Source organism: Oncorhynchus nerka, linkage group LG2 (genome assembly GCF_034236695.1).
Source record: "Oncorhynchus nerka isolate Pitt River linkage group LG2, Oner_Uvic_2.0, whole genome shotgun sequence".
Taxonomy (NCBI): Eukaryota; Metazoa; Chordata; class Actinopteri; order Salmoniformes; family Salmonidae; genus Oncorhynchus; species Oncorhynchus nerka.
This window is the reverse complement of record NC_088397.1, coordinates 46268616-46287673: the sequence shown is the minus strand read 5'-3', so window position 1 is coordinate 46287673 and position 19058 is coordinate 46268616. Positions and strand designations below refer to the sequence as shown.

The following is a 19058-nucleotide window of genomic DNA, read 5'->3' as shown; positions in this document are numbered from 1 at the left end:
AAAAGCAGCATTCGTTGTTTGAAGTAACGTCTTTGTTGTTGTAATATCGCAAACGGACGTGGCGGTTTCATCGCTACGGATTCCAGCTTTAACGGTCTGTTCTTCATTGTGCTCTGTAGTTGCAGATGGACCCATCTGGCAAGCTGATTTCTGTGTCTTTGCTGGAAGCCCTTAGGCAGCACAGTGAGTCCCCAGAGTGAAAACCCAGCTCCCTGTCATCATCTCTACTCCACCATGCTGCTGCTAAGAGGAAATGTGAGAACCCGATAGTAGAGAACCCTACTGTGTAATAAGGTACAAGCAGATACATTGATTTGGGAAGGGCAAGCTTGACCCAGTGGCTTGGGGAGGGCAAGCTTGACCCAATGGCTTGGGAAGGGCAAGCTTGACCCAATGGCTTGGGAAGCGTGGCCCCCTGCTTGTGAAGGGCAAGCTCGGCCCAGTGGCTTGGGAAGGGTACGCTTGACCCAATGGCTTGGGAAGGGCAAGCTTGACCCAATGGCTTGGGAAGCGTGGCCCCCTGCTTGTGAAGGGCAAGCTCGGCCCAGTGGCTTGGGAAGGGCAAGCTTGGCCCAGTGGCTTGGGGAGGGCAAGCTTGGCCCAGTGACTTGGGAAGGGCAAGCTTGGCCCAGTGGCTTGGGGAGGGCAAGCTTGGCCCAGTGACTTGGGAAGGGCAAGCTTGGCCCAGTGGCTTGGGGAGGGCAAGCTTGGCCCAGTGACTTGGGATGGGCAAGCTTGGCCCAGTGGCTTGGGGAGGGCAAGCTTGGCCCAGTGACTTGGGAAGGGCAAGCTTGGCCCAGTGGCTTGGGGAGGGCAAGCTTGGCCCAGTGACTTGGGGAGGGCAAGCTTGGCCCTCAGTGCAGCGTCAATGTCAGGGGTGTTGTCTCCGTGCAATTCCATAATGTCACTTTAACCTGTGACGGAATGCACATCATTGACAGTAATTCACTTGCATGTTATCGATAGACAAGAATCTCTGCACATACAGCGGAAGCACTCCGCTCCCATCCTGTGGCACTTAGCGTGTATCTGGGATCTCACCAAGCACCACCACAGTCATCAAGCTCGACAATCTCTCTTTCCTTCACTACTGTACATTCCTCCCTTAAAAGCTTCTCCGGGCCACGCTTCAGGATGCATGAACGCAAAGCGTAGAGGCAAACATGTGGTGACAGCGAGTGCAGCCTGTCCGCTCAATCTGGAGGAGTCGCTCTGCTCAACGTCACAGCATGAGAAGCAGAGCAAATGGCTGCACAGAGTGGAGCGTGTCGTAAAACCAAACCTGAAAGAGCACCAAGACACAGAAAAGTGGCCTTCAAAGACCTTCAAAAGATCTCACTCCGGTAAAATCACACAACCGAGCAGCCAGTGAGGAGCCTGAGTCGTTGTCCTCTGTTGAACAACACAGTGTACTGTTGAGTAACCGTCAGCAGTGATGCTGGGTGTGAGACAATTTAGGAGATTATTTCCATTTGAATCTGGATTAATGAAGGGGGCTGAGGAGCTGCCGTTGGGCCGGGGCCATTTCATCTTTAGCGAGGAGGAAATAAGGTCTCAGAGGGACGAGGGGATGTGTGAGCGCAAACAGACACTTTAAAGTAGCTAGACAACCCACCGAGATAAGACCAGCTAAATACGAGGCTCAATTATTTCGCGTTCATGGGGTTTAATAGAACTGGAAGAGTTTGTGGGCGTTGGGGGGAAATTGAGGCCTTGCCGGGGTGAGTTTTAAAACGATGGCCGCTGAGCCGAAGCCACAGGGGTCACTTCTAATCTGTGTTGTCGTTCATTCGCACCTCGGAGAGGTTGGAGAGAGAGACCTCTTCCTCTTCCTGCTCAGCGCACATTCACCACCGCCCAGGTTCAGACTGAGGACTGCCAGGACGCACATTAGTTACTGTTAGTTACTGTTTACTGATCACTAGCACTCTTTCAATTTGTGTTGCTCACTGAGATTACTTTTAAGTTCATGCTTTTTTAGTTCAGGCGTTTTGGTTCAAAGCGGTTGTACGTATGCTGCAAGTTGGTACAGATCTCCTAAATTGGAGAAGACTGCTCAGTAACATAATTCTAAGTGCAAAACTAGAATAATTTCCAGTATAGTTTTTTTCTTTGATGTGAGAATTGAAGTCAACAATACTTACCACCAAATACATTATTGGTAGACTCATTTGCACTTCAAAGCATTTGAAATTGGGAGAAAAGTCTCTCACTTGTGTATCAACATAATCTGCTGGCGGAAGACTCAACATGATCTTACATTTGTGAACATACGGATGGAATTCCTCACGTTGTTGAGAATTTGACAGCGAAGCAGAAGAAATAATCTTATCATTCACGAGTTTCACCTGTCGGAGCCCCTCTGTCTGTCCTAACTCCTCTCCTTCTGGGGGATCCGTTATCATTATGTGACACTCAGGTCGGCATAGCCGTAAGTATTAGCTCAAAAGATGGCACATATTCTTCTGTTTCCCAATGTATTCAAACACAAGTAGCGTAGAGCACTAGCCAGAAGCCAAAACATGTTGATATGTCAGAACATGTTTGTTTTGGTAATATGAGATTGTGTCTGTTCTGTTTTGCATGCATCCTTACATCAAGAGAGAGTGGGGAAAAAAAACAGATTGTAAAATGAACATGCACTGCAAGAGGCCAGATGGCAAATCCTGAAAGAATTGACCCAGATTTAACTCTTGCTTTTATCCCCTCTAACTTTACTTCCTTGGTCTGCAGTCTTTTATTTCCAAAAGTACAGCTTGGGTATTTACATGCTATTGCAAATGAACTGTGGTTTTCTAGCCTGCCTGCCTAGCATATGTGTATGTATCGTGTGGGAAGTTTTTTTTTTTTTGTGCAAAAAAAGGAGCTTAGATTCTGAGCTTCTCGGAGCTGACAAATATAACAGTGAAATGTGAGCACATTACAGGGAGAGGAGACAGAGTTGTTGGTTGAACAGCTGAGGAGTCTATTTATTGAAAGACCAATGTTGGGATGTGGGAATCTGAGCCAACATGGATCCCAGGCAGCATGGCTACCCCCCCCTCCCCTCCCAGTAACATGATAATCCCTCCACTCACTATAAACTAATGCTTTTAATATCATCATCTCTTCATTTCCATCAATACATTAGGGGAGGAAGGTCAAAGCTTAACTACTATAAGCTGTGAGGGAGGCTGCTTGCCTCTTGCAAGAGGTTATATATGTGTTTCTTGCAGGCTTGTATAACGAAGCTGTGTGGGTTAAGCATTGTACCCCAGATCTGTGATCAGGCAGTGCTGTGGCCCGGGGCTAGCCTAGGCAGGGCTGTGAGAGAGTGACAGCTGCCTAGCAAGGAGGTTGGAGAATGGAGGGAAATGGGATGGGGGGGGGGGGTCTGCAAGCATCCAATGCTTCTCACCCAAAGGAAAACTGGAACCAGGAGAAAGGGATGACAGTTGCAGCTGTCCCCTCCACACACACACACACACACACACACACACACACACACACACACACACACACACACACACACACACACACACACACACACACACACACACACACACACACACACAGAAAGAGCCCCCCAGTTTCCATCCAACACTGCACCTGGAAGTGGACTACTAGCTCAACTGTAATCCTCCTCCCCCTTCCTATTCCCATGCAGATGACTGTATATTGTATTGCATCTTACGATCTACTACAGTCTTTTTCATCTGGAATGCTCACTGACCTGCTCTAAGAACGTCACGTAATGCTGCGACGTGTTCCTGTTAGCAGCTGTTGTGAATGTGTGTCTTTTTACGCGAAACTGGGTTTTATACTTGATACAGTTCTGAGAATGTGTAAGTGTTCCATTTATACATCAATGTCAAGCGCATTGGCATCACCTCTGCTTTCTGTAAGGTGTATTGGACAATGAGCCGTGTACTGCCCTAATTGGTGCCCTTCAGAAAGTAAAGCATTGGGTATACTACATACACTGCTCAAAAAAATAAAGGGAAAACTTAAACAACACAATATAACTCCAAGTCAATCACACTTCTGTGAAATCAAACTGTCCACTTAGGAAGCAACACTGATTGACAATACATTTCACATGCTGTTGTGCAAATGGAATAGACAACAAGTGGAAATTATAGGCAATTAGCAAGACACCCCCAATAAAGGAGTGGTTCTGCAGGTGGTGACCACAGACCACTTCTCAGTTCCTATGCTTCCTGGCTGATGTTTTGGTCACTTTTGAATGCTGGCGGTGCTTTCACTCTCGTGGTAGCATGAGACGGAGTCTACAACCCACACAAGTGGCTCAGGTAGTGCAGCTCATCCAGGATGGCACATCAATGCGAGCTGTGGCAAGAAGGTTTGCTGTGTCTGTCAGCGTAGTGTCCAGAGCATGGAGGCGCTACCAGGAGACAGTCCAGTACATCAGGAGACGTGGAGGAGGTCGTAGGAGGGCAACAACCCAGCAGCAGGACCGCTACCTCCGCCTTTGTGCAAGGAGGAGCAGGAGGAGCACTGCCAGAGCCCTGCAAAATGACCTCCAGCGGGCCACGAATGTGCATGTGTCTGCTCAAACAGTCAGAAACAGACTCCATGAGGGGGGTATGAGGGCCCATAGGTGGGGCTTATGCTTACAGCCCAACACAGTGCAGGACGTTTGGCATTTACCAGAGAACACCAAGATTGGCAAATTCGCCACTGGCGCCCTGTGCTCTTCACAGATGAAAGCAGGTTCACACTGAGCACATGTGACAGGCGTGACAGAGTCTGGAGACGCCGTGGAGAACGCTCTGCTGCCTGCAACATCCTCCAGCATGACCGGTTTGGCGGTGGGTCAGTCATGGTGTGGGGTGGCATTTCTTTGGGGGGCCGCACAGCCCTCCATGTGCTCGCCAGAGGTAGCCTGACTGCCATTAGGTACCGAGATGAGATCCTCAGACCCCTTGTGAGACCATATGCTGGTGCGGTTGGCCCTGGGTTCCTCCTAATGCAAGACAATGCTAGACCTCATGTGGTTGGAGTATGTCAGCAGTTCCTGCAAGAGGAAGGCATTGATGCTATGGACTGGCCTGCCCGTTCCCCAGACCTGAATCCAATTGAGCACATCTGGGACATCATGTCTCGCTCCATCCACCAACTCCACCTTGCACCACAGACTGTCCAGGAGTTGGCGGATGCTTTAGTCCAGGTCTGGGAGGAGATCCCTCAGGAGACCATCCGCCACCTCGTCAGGAGCATGCCCAGGCATTGTAGGGAGGTCATACAGGCACGTGGAGTCCACACACACTACTGACCCTCATTTTGACTTGTTTTAAGGACATTACATCAAAGTTGGATCAGCCTGTGGTGTGGTTTTCCACTTTAATTTTGAGTGTGACTCCAAATCCAGACCGCCATGGGTTGATAAATTTGATTTCCATTGATAATTTTTGTGTGATTTTGTTGTCAGCACATTCAACTATGTAAAGAAAAAAGTATTTAATAAGAATATTTCATTCAGATCTAGGATGTGTTATTTTAGTGTTCCCTGTATTTTTTTGAGCAGTGTATAATGCTTGTGGATAAGTTGCTGTGTTTGAGCGTCATATAGTGGTTCTGGAGAAGAGAGTCAGAGAATCAAAGTGTGCCTGCCTGTATGTTTATTTATTTAAAACGCTGATGGGCGTCGCGGTACAGATTTAGACCTACTTTTCCCTGAGTTGAAGCACAGGAGATGATTCGCTTCACACTAACCAAATAGGAAGTCATGCTACAGCACTTAGGCCTATAGAGAATGCAGGGAATAGAGTAGAATAGGTCAAATCCCAGAACTATTCGGAGAAAAGGGAAAGCTTGATCACAGTCTCACAGGGTATACTGTATGTGGTAAATCTGCTGTTACCATTAGTATAACAACAAAAAACACCCCCCCCCCAAAAAAACGAAGAACTATTTCAAATCTAAACATAAGCGAGACAGACTAATTGGTTCGAAGTATGTTGGGGGTGTTAAAAACCACCCAATAAAAATGGGTCACCGATCAAAGAGTACATTTATGTTCGGAACATACAAATTACATTTCCAGTCGAGGAACCAGAGCAGCACGTCTTTTTTCAGAAAACAGTTTAATTTACAAAGAGTCCGTGACAGTTTTACACCCAGTAACACTTTGAGGTTCGCAGAACCACAGTTTTAACAACAGCGCTAAAAATGACAATTACAGTTGTAAATATGAAGAAGACAGGCAGAGAGGCTCTTCTAGCATAACAGGCTTCGTAGAGGCAGTCCGGTCACGTGTGACCAACTGAACATAATCCCACCTGAATATTGAAAAACACGCCATATGTGCATAGCGATATTTAACAAATCGAATTCATGTCAAATCAAAATTCATGTCTGTCGAATGCATGGATGGGGTGATGTTTCACATCAAATCAACTCCTCGAGCCACTCTTATTACTGAGGGCTGAGGATTGCATTTGCATACCATATGTCTTCCAAAATAAGGTAAATAGTCCTTGTCACTTCAGTGATTTCACTGAGGAAATGATGTGGAGCTCAGCTCTGGGAAATGAAGGTAAAGGTTGCGCCATACTGCTCTGTGAAATCTCCCCGAAACGCCTCAATTTCTTTCATAAAGAGAGCTAGGACCAACCACATATCTACTGGGTTCAATCGTCCTCTCTTTAAGACCCTTTAAATGAAATGAACACAATGGCTAATAGACTTTGTTGACATCATTAACATGCTCATTAACACGTTCTCCTGTGGTTCTAGGCGCAAAGAGAAAACATATGGCTGACTTCATTAGGTATAGTACTGTATGTACATGTGGAAGGATTCACTGTAAACATTCTCCTCCTCAGTCCTCTGCGATCTTGAAATCTCCAGGCCCTGCTTAGCATTAGATACATATTACATACATATGCAACGGCCGCATCGCAGTTTAGGGTTGATTGGGAAAACGCTTGACAGCCTACGCTGAATGACTGCACCTCTTGTCTGTGCTGCTGGCTTGTCCTTATGTAACTGTAGGCAACCAGATGGCACACAGCTCTCGCTCTCTCTCTCTCTCTCTGCCATGTGTAATACGCTAGCCAGGAGGATTGGCTGTAGAGTCAAGATGTGCCATCATGTCTACAAGGCAAGAGATAACCCTATCCTGGAGTGGCTTTGTGTGTGTAGGTGGCTGGTGAACGGTGAAGGTGTAACGGAGGTGGTGCGGAGACCAAGGATATGTGACGAGTAACCTTGCCTGAGACCTGAAGACTTGTGTTAGCTCCCCAAGCTAACGCCTAGGCTTTACCTCGGCGGGCTAGAACAGTCTTGTGGCGCACAGGAGATCCAGGTTCAAACCCAGCCGGTCACACAGGCCACATCCCGATCCCTGAGTGAGGTTGATGTGACAATATTAGACCCTTGTGTATTCATCCAGCTGTCTGACTCTGGGCAACGAGGCGAAGAAGCACCTGTGGTCATGTTTAGTGGCAGTTCAGTGACAACTGTTTCACAATGTCACAGATAAAACATTTACTAGAGCCCATGCAGTACGTGTAACAGCTGTGTTCTATTGCTAGATAGAAGTACGAGATGAGACATGAGGGTGGGGATACACTTGGGTGGGACCTACAGCAGCATTCAAACATAATGAAACAGGGTTGAGGTGTGAACCATGACGATGGAATTCAGAGCATTATCTGAGCATCATGTCTATATCGAAGTACCGTCTATCGTATAAGTCCAGGGCACTTACGGACTCATTCGAACCCTAACAATTTTTTGGGTGAACCCATCTATAAGAGGAAGTCCTGCTTACTCTCTCAGTCACAGGTCTTAGGTCTTAGGATTGTCAGACAAACAGTTGCCCTGATAATCTCTCTGTTGGGAAATAGTGTGGATGTTCATTCCTCAGTCAGTCCATTCTCTGAGTGGAGACAGACAGACACACAAACCTCCCAGAGCTCCCAGCCAAATCCCCAACACCTGCCACCACCCTGGAGCAGCGTCAGCATCAGACCCACACAGCCGTGTTGTAGTCAAACAAGGGCTGCATTTTCTCCACTCTGGCCTCCTGTCTCCACTCTTGTCTCCTGTCTATGTAAATCTCTGAGAACTGGCTCTGGCTGTGTCTCTCCTCAGCCAGCTGGGGACATGGCCGGCCCTTACCCTGCTGCTGCTGTCCTACACCTGCCCAGAACGGGAGGTAGAAGGTTCCCTTGGCCTGCTGCTTGGCCACTTTCTTGGGCCTCTTGAAGAGTTTGGCCTCCTGGCTCTCGGGGACCATCCAGCCTGGCCTCTCCTTCAGGAGCTTGTCCCTGTCGGGCCTCACACTGCGCAGGAACCTCTTGAAGATGTTGGTGGTCAGAGAGAACTTCCTGCAGATCTCCTGGGAGCGGCTGAGACGGAGAGGGTGGGCTGGGGAGTCGGGCCTGTCGGCTGCGTCTGCCCCCACACAAACACCCCCAATCATCTCCTCCTTCTCCAGCTCAGGCAAGTCCAGCCAGTTGCCCACCAGGTCGGCGAAAACGTTGTCCCCTAGGACCAGGGGCTGCCGGTTGCGGCTGCGGCTCATGAGTGAAGAGGTCCAGTCGCTGGAGTCGTCCATGCTGTCCTGGGAGTAGTCGCTGTCCAGCGAGGGGCCTTCCCTGGATAGGCTGTAGAGGATGCCAGGCAGATCCACCACCTGGGCTGGGTGAGCCGGCTGCTGATGCTGCTCTGGAAACACTTGGCTAAGACGTGGGCCACAGTACTCCACCTGTGGGGCAGTGTATCCTGACACTCTGCGGGGGAGAGGGAGAGGCTGGCTCTCACTCTCAGTCTCCAATGTCTCCAGGCTGGAGGAGGAAGGAGAGGTGCCCAGGCTGCTCCGGTGCCCCACCCGGCTCTGCTGCTGCTGCTCCTCCCGACCAGTTGTCCAGTCCAAGGGGGGCCTCTGAGTCTCATCGTGGACAGGGCCGAGGGTAGGCTTGAGGCTGGGGATAGGGCAAGGGCCACATGTGTCTGCTGTTTCGGGTGGGGCCGCCCTTTGGATGGGCCTCCCTGAGATGTCTAGTTGCTCCAGCACTGTCTGCACTTGTAGAAGCTTGAGTTCCTGAAGAGCCCCCATCATGGAGTTCATCTGAGCATGGAGGCCATCTCCTGCCTCCTTCATAGACACCTGTAGGGAAAGAGAGTGAGAGGATGAGGGAGAGGGGGAGACAAAAACAACAGGGAAATGGCCAGTTAGCGTCACCCGCAAAACTCATCCATTCAAGTACTTCTATAACACATCTATAACCCTCTGTCAAACACTGACCAGTGTTTACATTGCCCATCTACGGTTGAACTTTGTTAGATCACAGCACCGCTTAGGACAAATTAGTGAACTCAAAGACAAACCAAAATGTACAGATGGTACTAACATAATTACCCCTCACCAATAATGATTTGTTTTCCATATGTCCATTGGTGTTTCTACAGTTTATCTCTCGCTGCACCGTAGCCCTTCTGTGTTTTGAGGCCACTCATGTTTTTTTGTTCGGTCACATGACCCGTTTTGAATGACAGGGCCCCCATATGGCTTGCGTATGTGAGAGGACCCTGTCGCTCAGCAGCTGTAGGGAGGAGTAGCTCTGGCTTCATCTCTCCCACGCTCTCTCTTTCTCTCTCTCAAACTACTCTCTCTCTCTCTCTCAAACTACTCTCTCTCTCTCGCTCTCTGTTCCACTCTCTCTCTCTCTGTTCCAGCATCCTGTGGGACTGAGCTTATGTCATGTGACCAAGCTATAACCGTTTCCCCCGCAGCCAAGCAGTCCCTGAGGCAATAGAGTGTCTTTAAAAATGAATCCATGCACCCGGACTTACTTTGAACTTGGCTGTTGATATGACAGATGTGTCTTGGGAATTAAGAATACACAGATGTGAATGCTCCTCCTTAAAAACGCAAAACTGTGTGATGTTACAGAAATAGAACACCAAAAAAAGCATTTCAATCCACGTTGATATCATTTGGAGAATGCCATTTTGCAGTTGAACATTTGAATAAGGGATTGGAATAACAGATCATATTTTCAGTAGTCTGACCAACTGTGCTTTGACTGTTTTCACTGTCTCTCTGAATAGAGACAGCCTTCACTCAAGGACAGCTAATACAGCTGGGTAATACAATTGGTCCACCATACCAACAATGTAACATTATTTGTGTGCACTCTATAAGATTGCTCCAACTCACAGTAGACTGCAAACATCCGAACAAGTTGGATAAAATGCTGTTCAATTAAATGAAATATAGAAAACGTCAACTTTATACCTCGCTCTACACGTCCAAGATATTAAATCTATCCATCAGTCTAAGATCCTAATAAATCATCTTACCTTGTTAGAACTTTTACACAAGTCTGTTCCTCTCTCTTGGCTGCTCTGTCAGTCCGTCTCTACTCTCCACTCTCACCTTTCAAACAGCCCTTCCTGCCAACCCCTATATGTAGCCCCTGCCAATCAGGGCCAGTCTCTGTCCTGGCAGCCAATCAGTTGTGTCTGTCTAGACGTTAATCCCTAACCGTGGGGGTGGGTTCACTCGAGCACGCATTAATTGACAAAGACTGGGTGAGAGTCAGCAGCAGTGGAAGTGGTGTTTGGGGTAACAGCAGTGTGAGTTGGTGTTGGGGGGGGGGGTGTTATGGCGGCCTTGCCATATGTTTAGATGTCTAGAGGGATTCAATTATTGAAGAACAGGAGGGGGGGATGGGTATCATAAGTAGCAAGGTCAATGATATTGTACTTGTTGACTGTGGTACACATAAGTGCCAAGTGGGAAAGCATTGGATCAGTAACTTCAGTAACTAACACAATAGCAAACGACAGACAGGAAAGTATCAGCAAGAAGTGATTGAGATGTGAGAGGCGAACATAATAATCTGCAGTATGTCCTGATGTATGACGTCACAACATGTTTACAATATGTTAATAACATGTTGTAATGCTTAACACGAAGAGCGACCTCGTGAATCATATTTACAAAAGAACCTGCAGGCCTACACCAAAATAATAAATCAATATAATTTGCCTGAAAAATCATTCAACATTTTGCAGACACTCTTGTTTAGAACTGATAAGACAACATGGTCAATCGTTCAACAGTGGCAAGAGCCACTGTACTGACCAACCCTAAACTAGCCTTTCATCCCTTCATATTCAAACAAAGAAAATGATGCACGAAGAAGCACTTGAAAAGGTCTCACAGAAGAGCTCGAAAATCCATACGCAGCTCAGCTGACATTTCCACCGAAAAATGAAACGCAACATCAGCAGAGAGACAAAAGGAGTCTGTGTTCCTGAGTAGCCATTATAGAAGGTGAAGGTAATTGGAACAATGAGGTCATACCTGTGTTCTCCTGCGGTTCTAGGCGCTAAAACATATGGCTGACTTCATTAGGTGTAATTAGCCCGGAGTCTTTAGAAGCTGGTGAACAGGCTTTATATAATTACTGTTTACCTCAAACCACATCAAGGTTCAACCAGCATTGCCACATGGTGCACACGGTTGGGTTTTCCCGATTATCTCCATAAAACAACATGTGGAATTGTCAATAACATTACATCAGAATCATTCGAAAGATTACATCACAAGGGGCTGAAGTTGCCCTTCTACAGCTGTACTGCAACCTCTTGTTAGGAGATGCTACCATTCCTATTCACATGGAATCTATCTGGCTGACTTGTTCATGCATGCTTACTCCTCAACATGCAATCATTCTTCCCTCCCAAATACACTCATCCGCTCCAATTATCCAAAAGCACACGCCGTTTACTCCATTTGGCTCTCTTAAATGATTCACAATGTCCTCAAAGGCTTCAGCTCCACTGTTGACTTCACTGTGCCAACTAAGGCACTTAATTGACCTCACATGACCCCAAAACTTTGCGGCCCAAATAGGTCAGACGAGCTGGAATCAGCTTTCTGCCGGATCAAATCAAGTCATATTTTTTGTTTTTGGACTGACTGTCTCCCCAGGGCAGTGTACTCTCCCACCCCAAATGTTTACTGTATTGTGTTGCAGAGACGGCTTGAGTCAGTGGTTCATAGAAATGTGCTGATAACAGATCTTAAACTCAGCAAATGGAGAGGGAAATGGTTCCTTTTTTGGGGGGGGGACTGCAGGGCATCGAACACTGTCTCTCTGGTTCCATTAGCTTATTAAAGCCATATCTCAAATACTGAAGCGAAGTCAGCAGCTTTCTGTAATGTTAGTGTGTTAGCATCACTTCAGCAGTTTGATCCGTCAGGGTCTACCTGTAGACAGTTGGATAGCGACTGAAAACGTATTAGGAAGTAAAAAGTGCAGGTTAAGGACAATCCAGCCATCCTCAGGCAACAAATGCAGTGATGCAAACGGACCGTAATTGGCAATTAAGTTCTGAATGCTTCAAATGTGGGGAGTAATCACTGGCAGTCCGGAATTAATGTTGGATGATTACCCATTAAAAGTTATGTCTCTGAAAAAGGCTATGAGGTGCCACGTCATATCAAGTGTGCAAAGGAGCGCTCAACAACTATCACACAGTTAACATTTGCGCTAGTCTTTGAATATGCATGAATGTGAATTAAGTCCCACCCAGCATAAATAAATGAACACTATCTTTGCACTCGGTTGAGATTAGGGTCGCGGCTCTTGAGTGTGCTCTCCTCATTCAGTTGAGGGGGAAACAAAATGTGAGCAAGCGTGACGCATTTGTTATGGTGAAATCTGTCTCCCTGGCCTCCCGGGTGGCGCAGTGCCACCAGAGACTCTGGTTTCGCGCCCAGGCTCTGTCATAACCGGCCGTGACCGGGAGGTACGTGGGGCGACGCACAATTGGCCTAGCGTCGCCCGGGTTAAGGAGGGTTTGGCCGGTAGGGAAATCCTTGTCTCATCGCGCACCAGCGACTCCTGTGGCGGGCTGGGCGCAGTGCGCGCTAACCAAGGTTGCCAGGTGCACGGTGTTTCCTCCGACACATTGGTGCGGCTGGCTTCCGGGTTGGATGCGCGCTGTGTTAAGAAGCAGTGCGGCTTGGTTGGTTTGTGTATCGGAGGACGCATGACTTTCAACCTTCGTCTCTCCCGAGCCCGTACCGGAGTTGTAGTGATGAGACAAAATAGTAGCTACTAAAACAATTGGAAACCACGAAATTGGGGAGAAAAAGGATTTTAAAAAATAAAAAAAATCACAAGAAAAAAAATGAAAAAGAAATCTGTCTCCCTACACGGACACAGAAGCCTTATTAATACGGTTTAACTGGATTTATTGAACAAATAAAACAGCACCCAAACACATTTCTTTAAGTGGCAGTTCAGCCTAATAAGGGAGTGTCAACTAAACACATGTACTTCATGTCATGAATTTAAAAGAGAGCCATTCAGTGTTGATGTTCAGAGGTAGGAGAAATGAGAAGCCAAGGAAAGGTTATCAAACCCTGGGCTATTAGAGAGGGCATTTATCTCTCACACACACACACGCACACACGTGCACACGCACAAACACACACCTCTTATTGAGTATGAATGGTAGGTTGTATTGGTCAAGGGCACTACTGGGATCTGTATCCAGGGCATACAGACCATGCCTCTGTACTGCCCATATAGCAGAGCCCTGTGGTGGGGTGAGCCAGGGCTCTACGCTGCCCATAGACCAGAGGTGGGTGAGCCAGGCCAAGCCTCCTGGGGCCCTTTAACACTGGGAGGTGGTCTAATGGGCAGTTTCCTGGCCCTCGCAGACCTTGTTTCTGCCTTAAATGATAAAGCTGGAAGGGAGCAGTGGGTTACTTAAGCCTTAGAGAACATCAGCGACATCTTTGAAAGATTGTTCTTGAACAGAAGTCTGTAGATGTTGCGTGCTGTGCAAGTGCTCACCAAAATCCCTAACAATAAAAATAGAAAACTTTACTCGATCATTGTACTGCAAACGCTCAAGATAATAGTAATGACCTACTACCATGACATTCGTTATGTAAGTCTTGAGCAACTTGTTTATGTTTTCGGGGTTGAATAATTTATTTTTCACTGTGAACCTCTTCCATCCGGTCTCAACGATCGCATCATGCAAACCACCTGCCAATGTGACCCCGGGCAATTTTAGCCAAGGGGAAGGAAGGAACCGGCTGGAGAATGGAACCACAAGAGATGCTCCAAACAAACCAACTGAGACCACTGCTCCGTACCACCGCTACCCCTACGCCCTGAAGGTAACCGAGAACAAGGAGAGTCTCCGTGAGCACAGTAGCTTAGTTCACCACCTCAGGACGTAACGGCATTGGCATAGTTGTTCTCTCAGAAGTTCCATGACCTCACAGCTCACACACACCCTCCCTAGAATAGCATTCCAAGCTGACAGATGGTTATGTTTGAAATGTCTCGAGGCGAATAAAAGATAAAGAAGAACCATAAAAGTGAAATGAGTGTTAGTATCGATGTCAAAAGCTTTGATATCCTTTGACGCGCTGAAGTTACGTCACCATGCAGATGTTCAGGAGGTACTCGGGAGGGGGGAGGCATTAGTTGCCTTGAAAAGGACTGAATCTTTGCATGACACGTGATGTGTCATCGCCGTTGTGCTTAGCAATGTTGCATTGTTATACACCCAAGAATTTGTTTTGCCATACAGGACTTTCACATGAAATCAAATCAAACTTAAATTTGTCACATGCGCCCAATAGAACAGGTGTAGACCTTACCGTGAAATTCTTACAAGCCCTTAACCAACAATGCAGTTAAAAAAAGTTAAAATATTTACTAAATAAACAAAAGTAAAAATTAATACATTAAAATAACAATAATGAGGCTATATACAGTACCAGTACCGAGTCAATGTGCAGGGGTACAGGTTAGTCGAGGTAATTTGTACATGTAGGTAGGGGTAAAGTGACTATGCATAGATAATAAACAGCGAGTAGCAGCAGAGTAAAAATAATGATTTGATTCATTGTTCAGCAGTCTTATGGCTTGGGGGTAGAAGCTGTTGAGGCTCCTTTCGGTCCTAGACTTGGCACACCGGTACTGCTTGCCGTGCGGTAGCAGACAGAACAGTCTATGAACTTAGGTGAAAATCTGACCATTTTTTGGGTTTTTCTCTGACTCTGCCTAGAATATAGGTCCTGGATGGCAGGAAGCTTGACCCCAGTGATGTACTGGGCCGTACGCACTACCCTCTGTAGCGCCTTATGGTCAGATGCAGAGCAGATGCCGTACCAGGCAGTGATGCAACCATTCAGGATGCTCTCGATGGTTCAGTTGTAGAACTTTTTGAGGAACTGTGGACTCATGCCAAATCTTCAATCTCCTGAGAGGGAAAAGGTGTTGTCGTGCCCTCTTCACGACTGTCTTGGTGAGTTTGGACCATGGTAGGTCGTTGGTGATGTAAACTTGAAGCTCTCAACCCGCTCCACTACAGCCCCGTCAATGTTAATGTTTTTGATGTTTTCCTGTAGTCCACGATCAGCTCTTTTGTCTTGCTTACATTTTTGTCTCTGACCTTCTCCCTATAGGCCGTCTCATCGTTGTCGGTAATCAGGCCTACCACTGTTGTGTCGTCAGCAAACTTAATGATGGTGTTGGAGTCGTGTTTGGCCACTCAGTTGTGGGAAAACAGGGAGTACAGGAGGGGACTAAGCACACACCCCTGATGAGCCCCAGTGTTGAGGATAAGCATGGCAGACATGTTGTCTACCCTTACCACCTGGGGGCGGCCCGTCAGGAAGTCCAGGATTCAGTTGCAGAGGGAGGTGTTTAGTCCCAGAGTCCTTAGCGTAATGATGAGCTTTGTGGGCACTATGGTGTTGAAAGCTGATGATAAAACAGTCCATAGCATGATACATATAACATTCACAATAAGATGATTAGACTTAGATAATTAGGCTAAGCTACAGTCCTTATTCTATTCCATTAGTTTCTATTCTATTATTTTCTATTGCTCTTATTCACACCCCCTTGCTTGTTCTCTGTACTGGTATAATGGTAAATGGGGGTTCAGGGGAACCAGCGTAGGCAGACACAGACAGACATGTGGGAACTTTGGCAACACCTTAGGGGTACAAGACACTCCAACAGATTGTGCTCTGCATGGTACAGGAGTGGACAGACTCAGGGAGAGTAAAAAAAAAAAAAAAAAACTTGCATCTGCTCTCTGTTTCTGCTTCATCACAGGGATGACAGACTCCCTCTTCTTTTGGGTTTGCAAACTGTGATATGGCAACCATCACTTCACACAACACGCCATACCATGGCTCCCTCCTGTTGTGATCAGAGTGCCAGGCCAGTTGACAGACGTGGAGCTAATTCAGTGCAGACAACCCAGAAGCCACAGAAGTGTCATGTTACAGACCGTGCATGCCTTGCCCTGGGCATGTGGGTTAAAGAACATTCTACCCGTTTGAAGAGCGTTCCAATAGGAGTTGTGCCAGTTAATGCTGCTTTGAAAATGCTGTGTGTGCATCTGCCAAAAGATCTGGAACATGAGCAGTGAGAACCCAGAATGTGGTTCGTACACTTCAAACTGAGAATACCGCTTTTCCCCCCTGGGTATCTTTAATCACAGAGTCCCCAACAACGGCCCTATGAAAACAGAATAGATTTACAGCAATAGCCTATCTATTTCAGAAGACTGTCTTCAAAACCATCACAGTGTCAAGGGAGTGTATAGCCTAGACATGCCTCTGTGTATGAAAGTTAGGAGTATTAATAAAGCAATGTTAAAGCTGCAATGTGTTACATTTTAGGCGACACCTCCAAATTCACATAGCAATGTGATTTACAGACTGTCATTCTCATTGAAAGCAAGTATAAGAAGCGGTAGATCTGTTCTATGTGCGCTATTTCTATGCTTCCCTTTAGTTAAGTTTCGTTTTTTTATGTCTTTTACTTTCGGGTTGGTACACCAGCTTCAAACAGCTGAAAATACAATATTTCTGATTATTGAAAAATATATTTCACAGCGGTTTAGATGGTACAATGAATCTCTACACTTGCTTTGTCACATAAACTGAAATTAGGCAAACTGTTAGAATCTTTGCAACCAGGCAATTTCTGCATATTGCACCATTAATATAGGCAGCAGGTGAATATATGAAGTTTCATTCCAAAACACTATATATCCATTTTCAGAAATGTTGATAAATGAGCTTTTATTGTTTAAAGAAATTATGAAAGATCGGTGTGCTTTTTCGATATCTAATCATGACATGGGGTTGTTCAACATGTATTTGTTTAAAATCTATCACTTGATGGTTTCATTTCAGAGAGACAAAAAAATTATGTTTTCTTGCTAAATGCTATATATCCGCATCATTCTCAGATAAAGAAGTAGTACTGCTTGGTTTTACACAGTCAAATGTAACAAATAACTAAAGAACTGTACAAATGCTATATTTGTGACATCAACGTTTAAAAAATGTTTTGCAAAATAATGAAATACAGTAATATGAGATCTGTATGTAAAACATTGACCTTTGACATTGTAGTCATTTAGCAGATGCTCTTATCCAGAGCGACTTACAGTAAGGGCATTCATCTTAAGATAGCGTGAGACAAGCACATATCACAGTCAAATATATAGGATACAAACATTCCATTCCAGCTAAACAATGGATATATAGTATTTTGCACACAAAAAAAAACCCATGTCATACACATCTAAAAATCTATGAATGAAAAATCTGAGAACAGTAATTTTTTTACACACACATGAAAGTACCCATAAGCAATCATGTCTGACTAAAAAACACTATTGCAGAAAATTGTTGGCCATAGCGTTTTGGAAATAGTCTTCATAGAACACTGAGCATCTCATGGAAAGAAAAGAGAGCAGGAAACTGCTTGACCATTCATTAGACTGTACCATTTCATCCCGTCCATCCCAGACGCATGAACAACGGTCTGCAAGATTCATAGGATCGAATGTTCGAACTGAGCATTTGATTTGCTTGAGTTAACTTATTTACAAAAGTCAAATGGAACTATGCCGTATTATAACAACTAAATATGAATAACTAAATATTATAATTTATATTTTCGTAGCTGTTTACTTATTTTGTGACCCAGTTGCATTGGCATTAAAAATGTCCAAAACACGCTACATCTGAATGCATATACTAAAATTGGATATCAGAACAACAGTTGAAGTAGAAACAGAAAACAAACATTGTATAATCAGAAAACTCAAATAAGATGACATACCAGTTCCTGCTTCAGACGTCTCAAGCAAGTATCCATATTTTTGCGCTCTGACATGTAAAGCTGTCGTTCCATTTTTGTAAACGTAAGTAGGCTTTTTCAAATAAAATACTTGCTCATTATTTCAAGCATGCCTATCACAAAAGTCACATAGTCTAAGCTATTCAATTGTCAGCGTCATGATGATGGAACAAGCTCTAAAAACGCCAAGCTTGTTCTGGAATGCGCGCCCTCGTCTAGTTTTGGATGTGGATTCCAAAAGCACAAACTCTCGAATCTGTCGCTCTGTGTTGGGTATATTTACTCCAAATATGATTGATTGTTTAGTCCTAAAGATTATTTAGGTTTGCACGATTGCCTGTCGATATCTCTGACTTGTCATCCCCTGCTTTGTAACCTATTCTTCTTCTCATTCACGGGGAGCGCTTACGTTGACCACTCAATTTCCTCCAATGAAATTGCGATGTTTATTTTTCTTTGGCACTGTGCTGACGTTATAGCTGTAATGAAAAAAGAGAATATATTTGCAATGGACTTTATGAGTTATGACCATGTGGTATTCAAATAACTGAATCTACATTTAATTTGAAATATAAAGTAGTTAGGCGTTGACAGTGTTTTAGGAAAGGGGGCTGGACGAACTAGCAATTGCACTGGTGTGTCGACACCTGCTCGTTTGAAATGATTGACATTTAATTGTATCAGTGGAGACTGCTGAGGGGAGGACAGCTCATAATAATGGCTGGAATGGAGTCAATGGAATGGTATCATCCACATGGAAAGTACTTATTTGATACCATTCCGTTTACTCCATTCCAGCAATTATTATGAGCTGTCCTCCCATTAGCAGCCTCCACTGAATTGTATATATTCTCCAAGGACGGGATGTAACACTGGACCAAAAATGTGTACAAC

At 45.6% G+C, this 19058-nt stretch overlaps 1 protein-coding gene across 2 annotated transcripts; it reads right to left on the bottom strand.

Moving 5' to 3' along the window:
* Nucleotides 1–6067: 6067 nt before the first annotated feature.
* LOC115136049 (PAK4-inhibitor INKA2-like) lies at nt 6068–18697 on the bottom strand. 2 transcript variants are annotated; one of them, XM_029671413.2, is made up of 2 exons: nt 18147–18697; nt 6068–9118 (listed from the first exon to the last, which is right to left on the bottom strand). In XM_029671413.2, exons 1-2 carry the CDS (start codon nt 18216–18218, stop codon nt 7973–7975), a joined length of 1218 nt encoding a protein of 405 aa, XP_029527273.1. In that variant the 5' UTR covers nt 18219–18697; the 3' UTR covers nt 6068–7972. The 2 variants fall into 2 exon arrangements, with proteins under 2 accessions (XP_029527273.1, XP_029527283.1); XM_029671423.2 differs by lacking the exon at nt 18147–18697 and adding an exon at nt 10315–10384.
* Between the last annotated feature and the right edge of the window lie 361 nt (nt 18698–19058).

Bases quoted from the DNA above. Each gene is read 5' to 3' on its own strand.
- LOC115136049 (XM_029671413.2), bottom strand. From the start codon at position 18,218: ATGGAACGACAGCTTTACATGTCAGAGCGCAAAAATATGGATACTTGC. The intron at 9,119-18,146 runs GTATGTCATCTT...CTTTCCCTACAG, and splicing joins GACGTCTGAAGCAGGAACTG to GTGTCTATGAAGGAGGCAGG.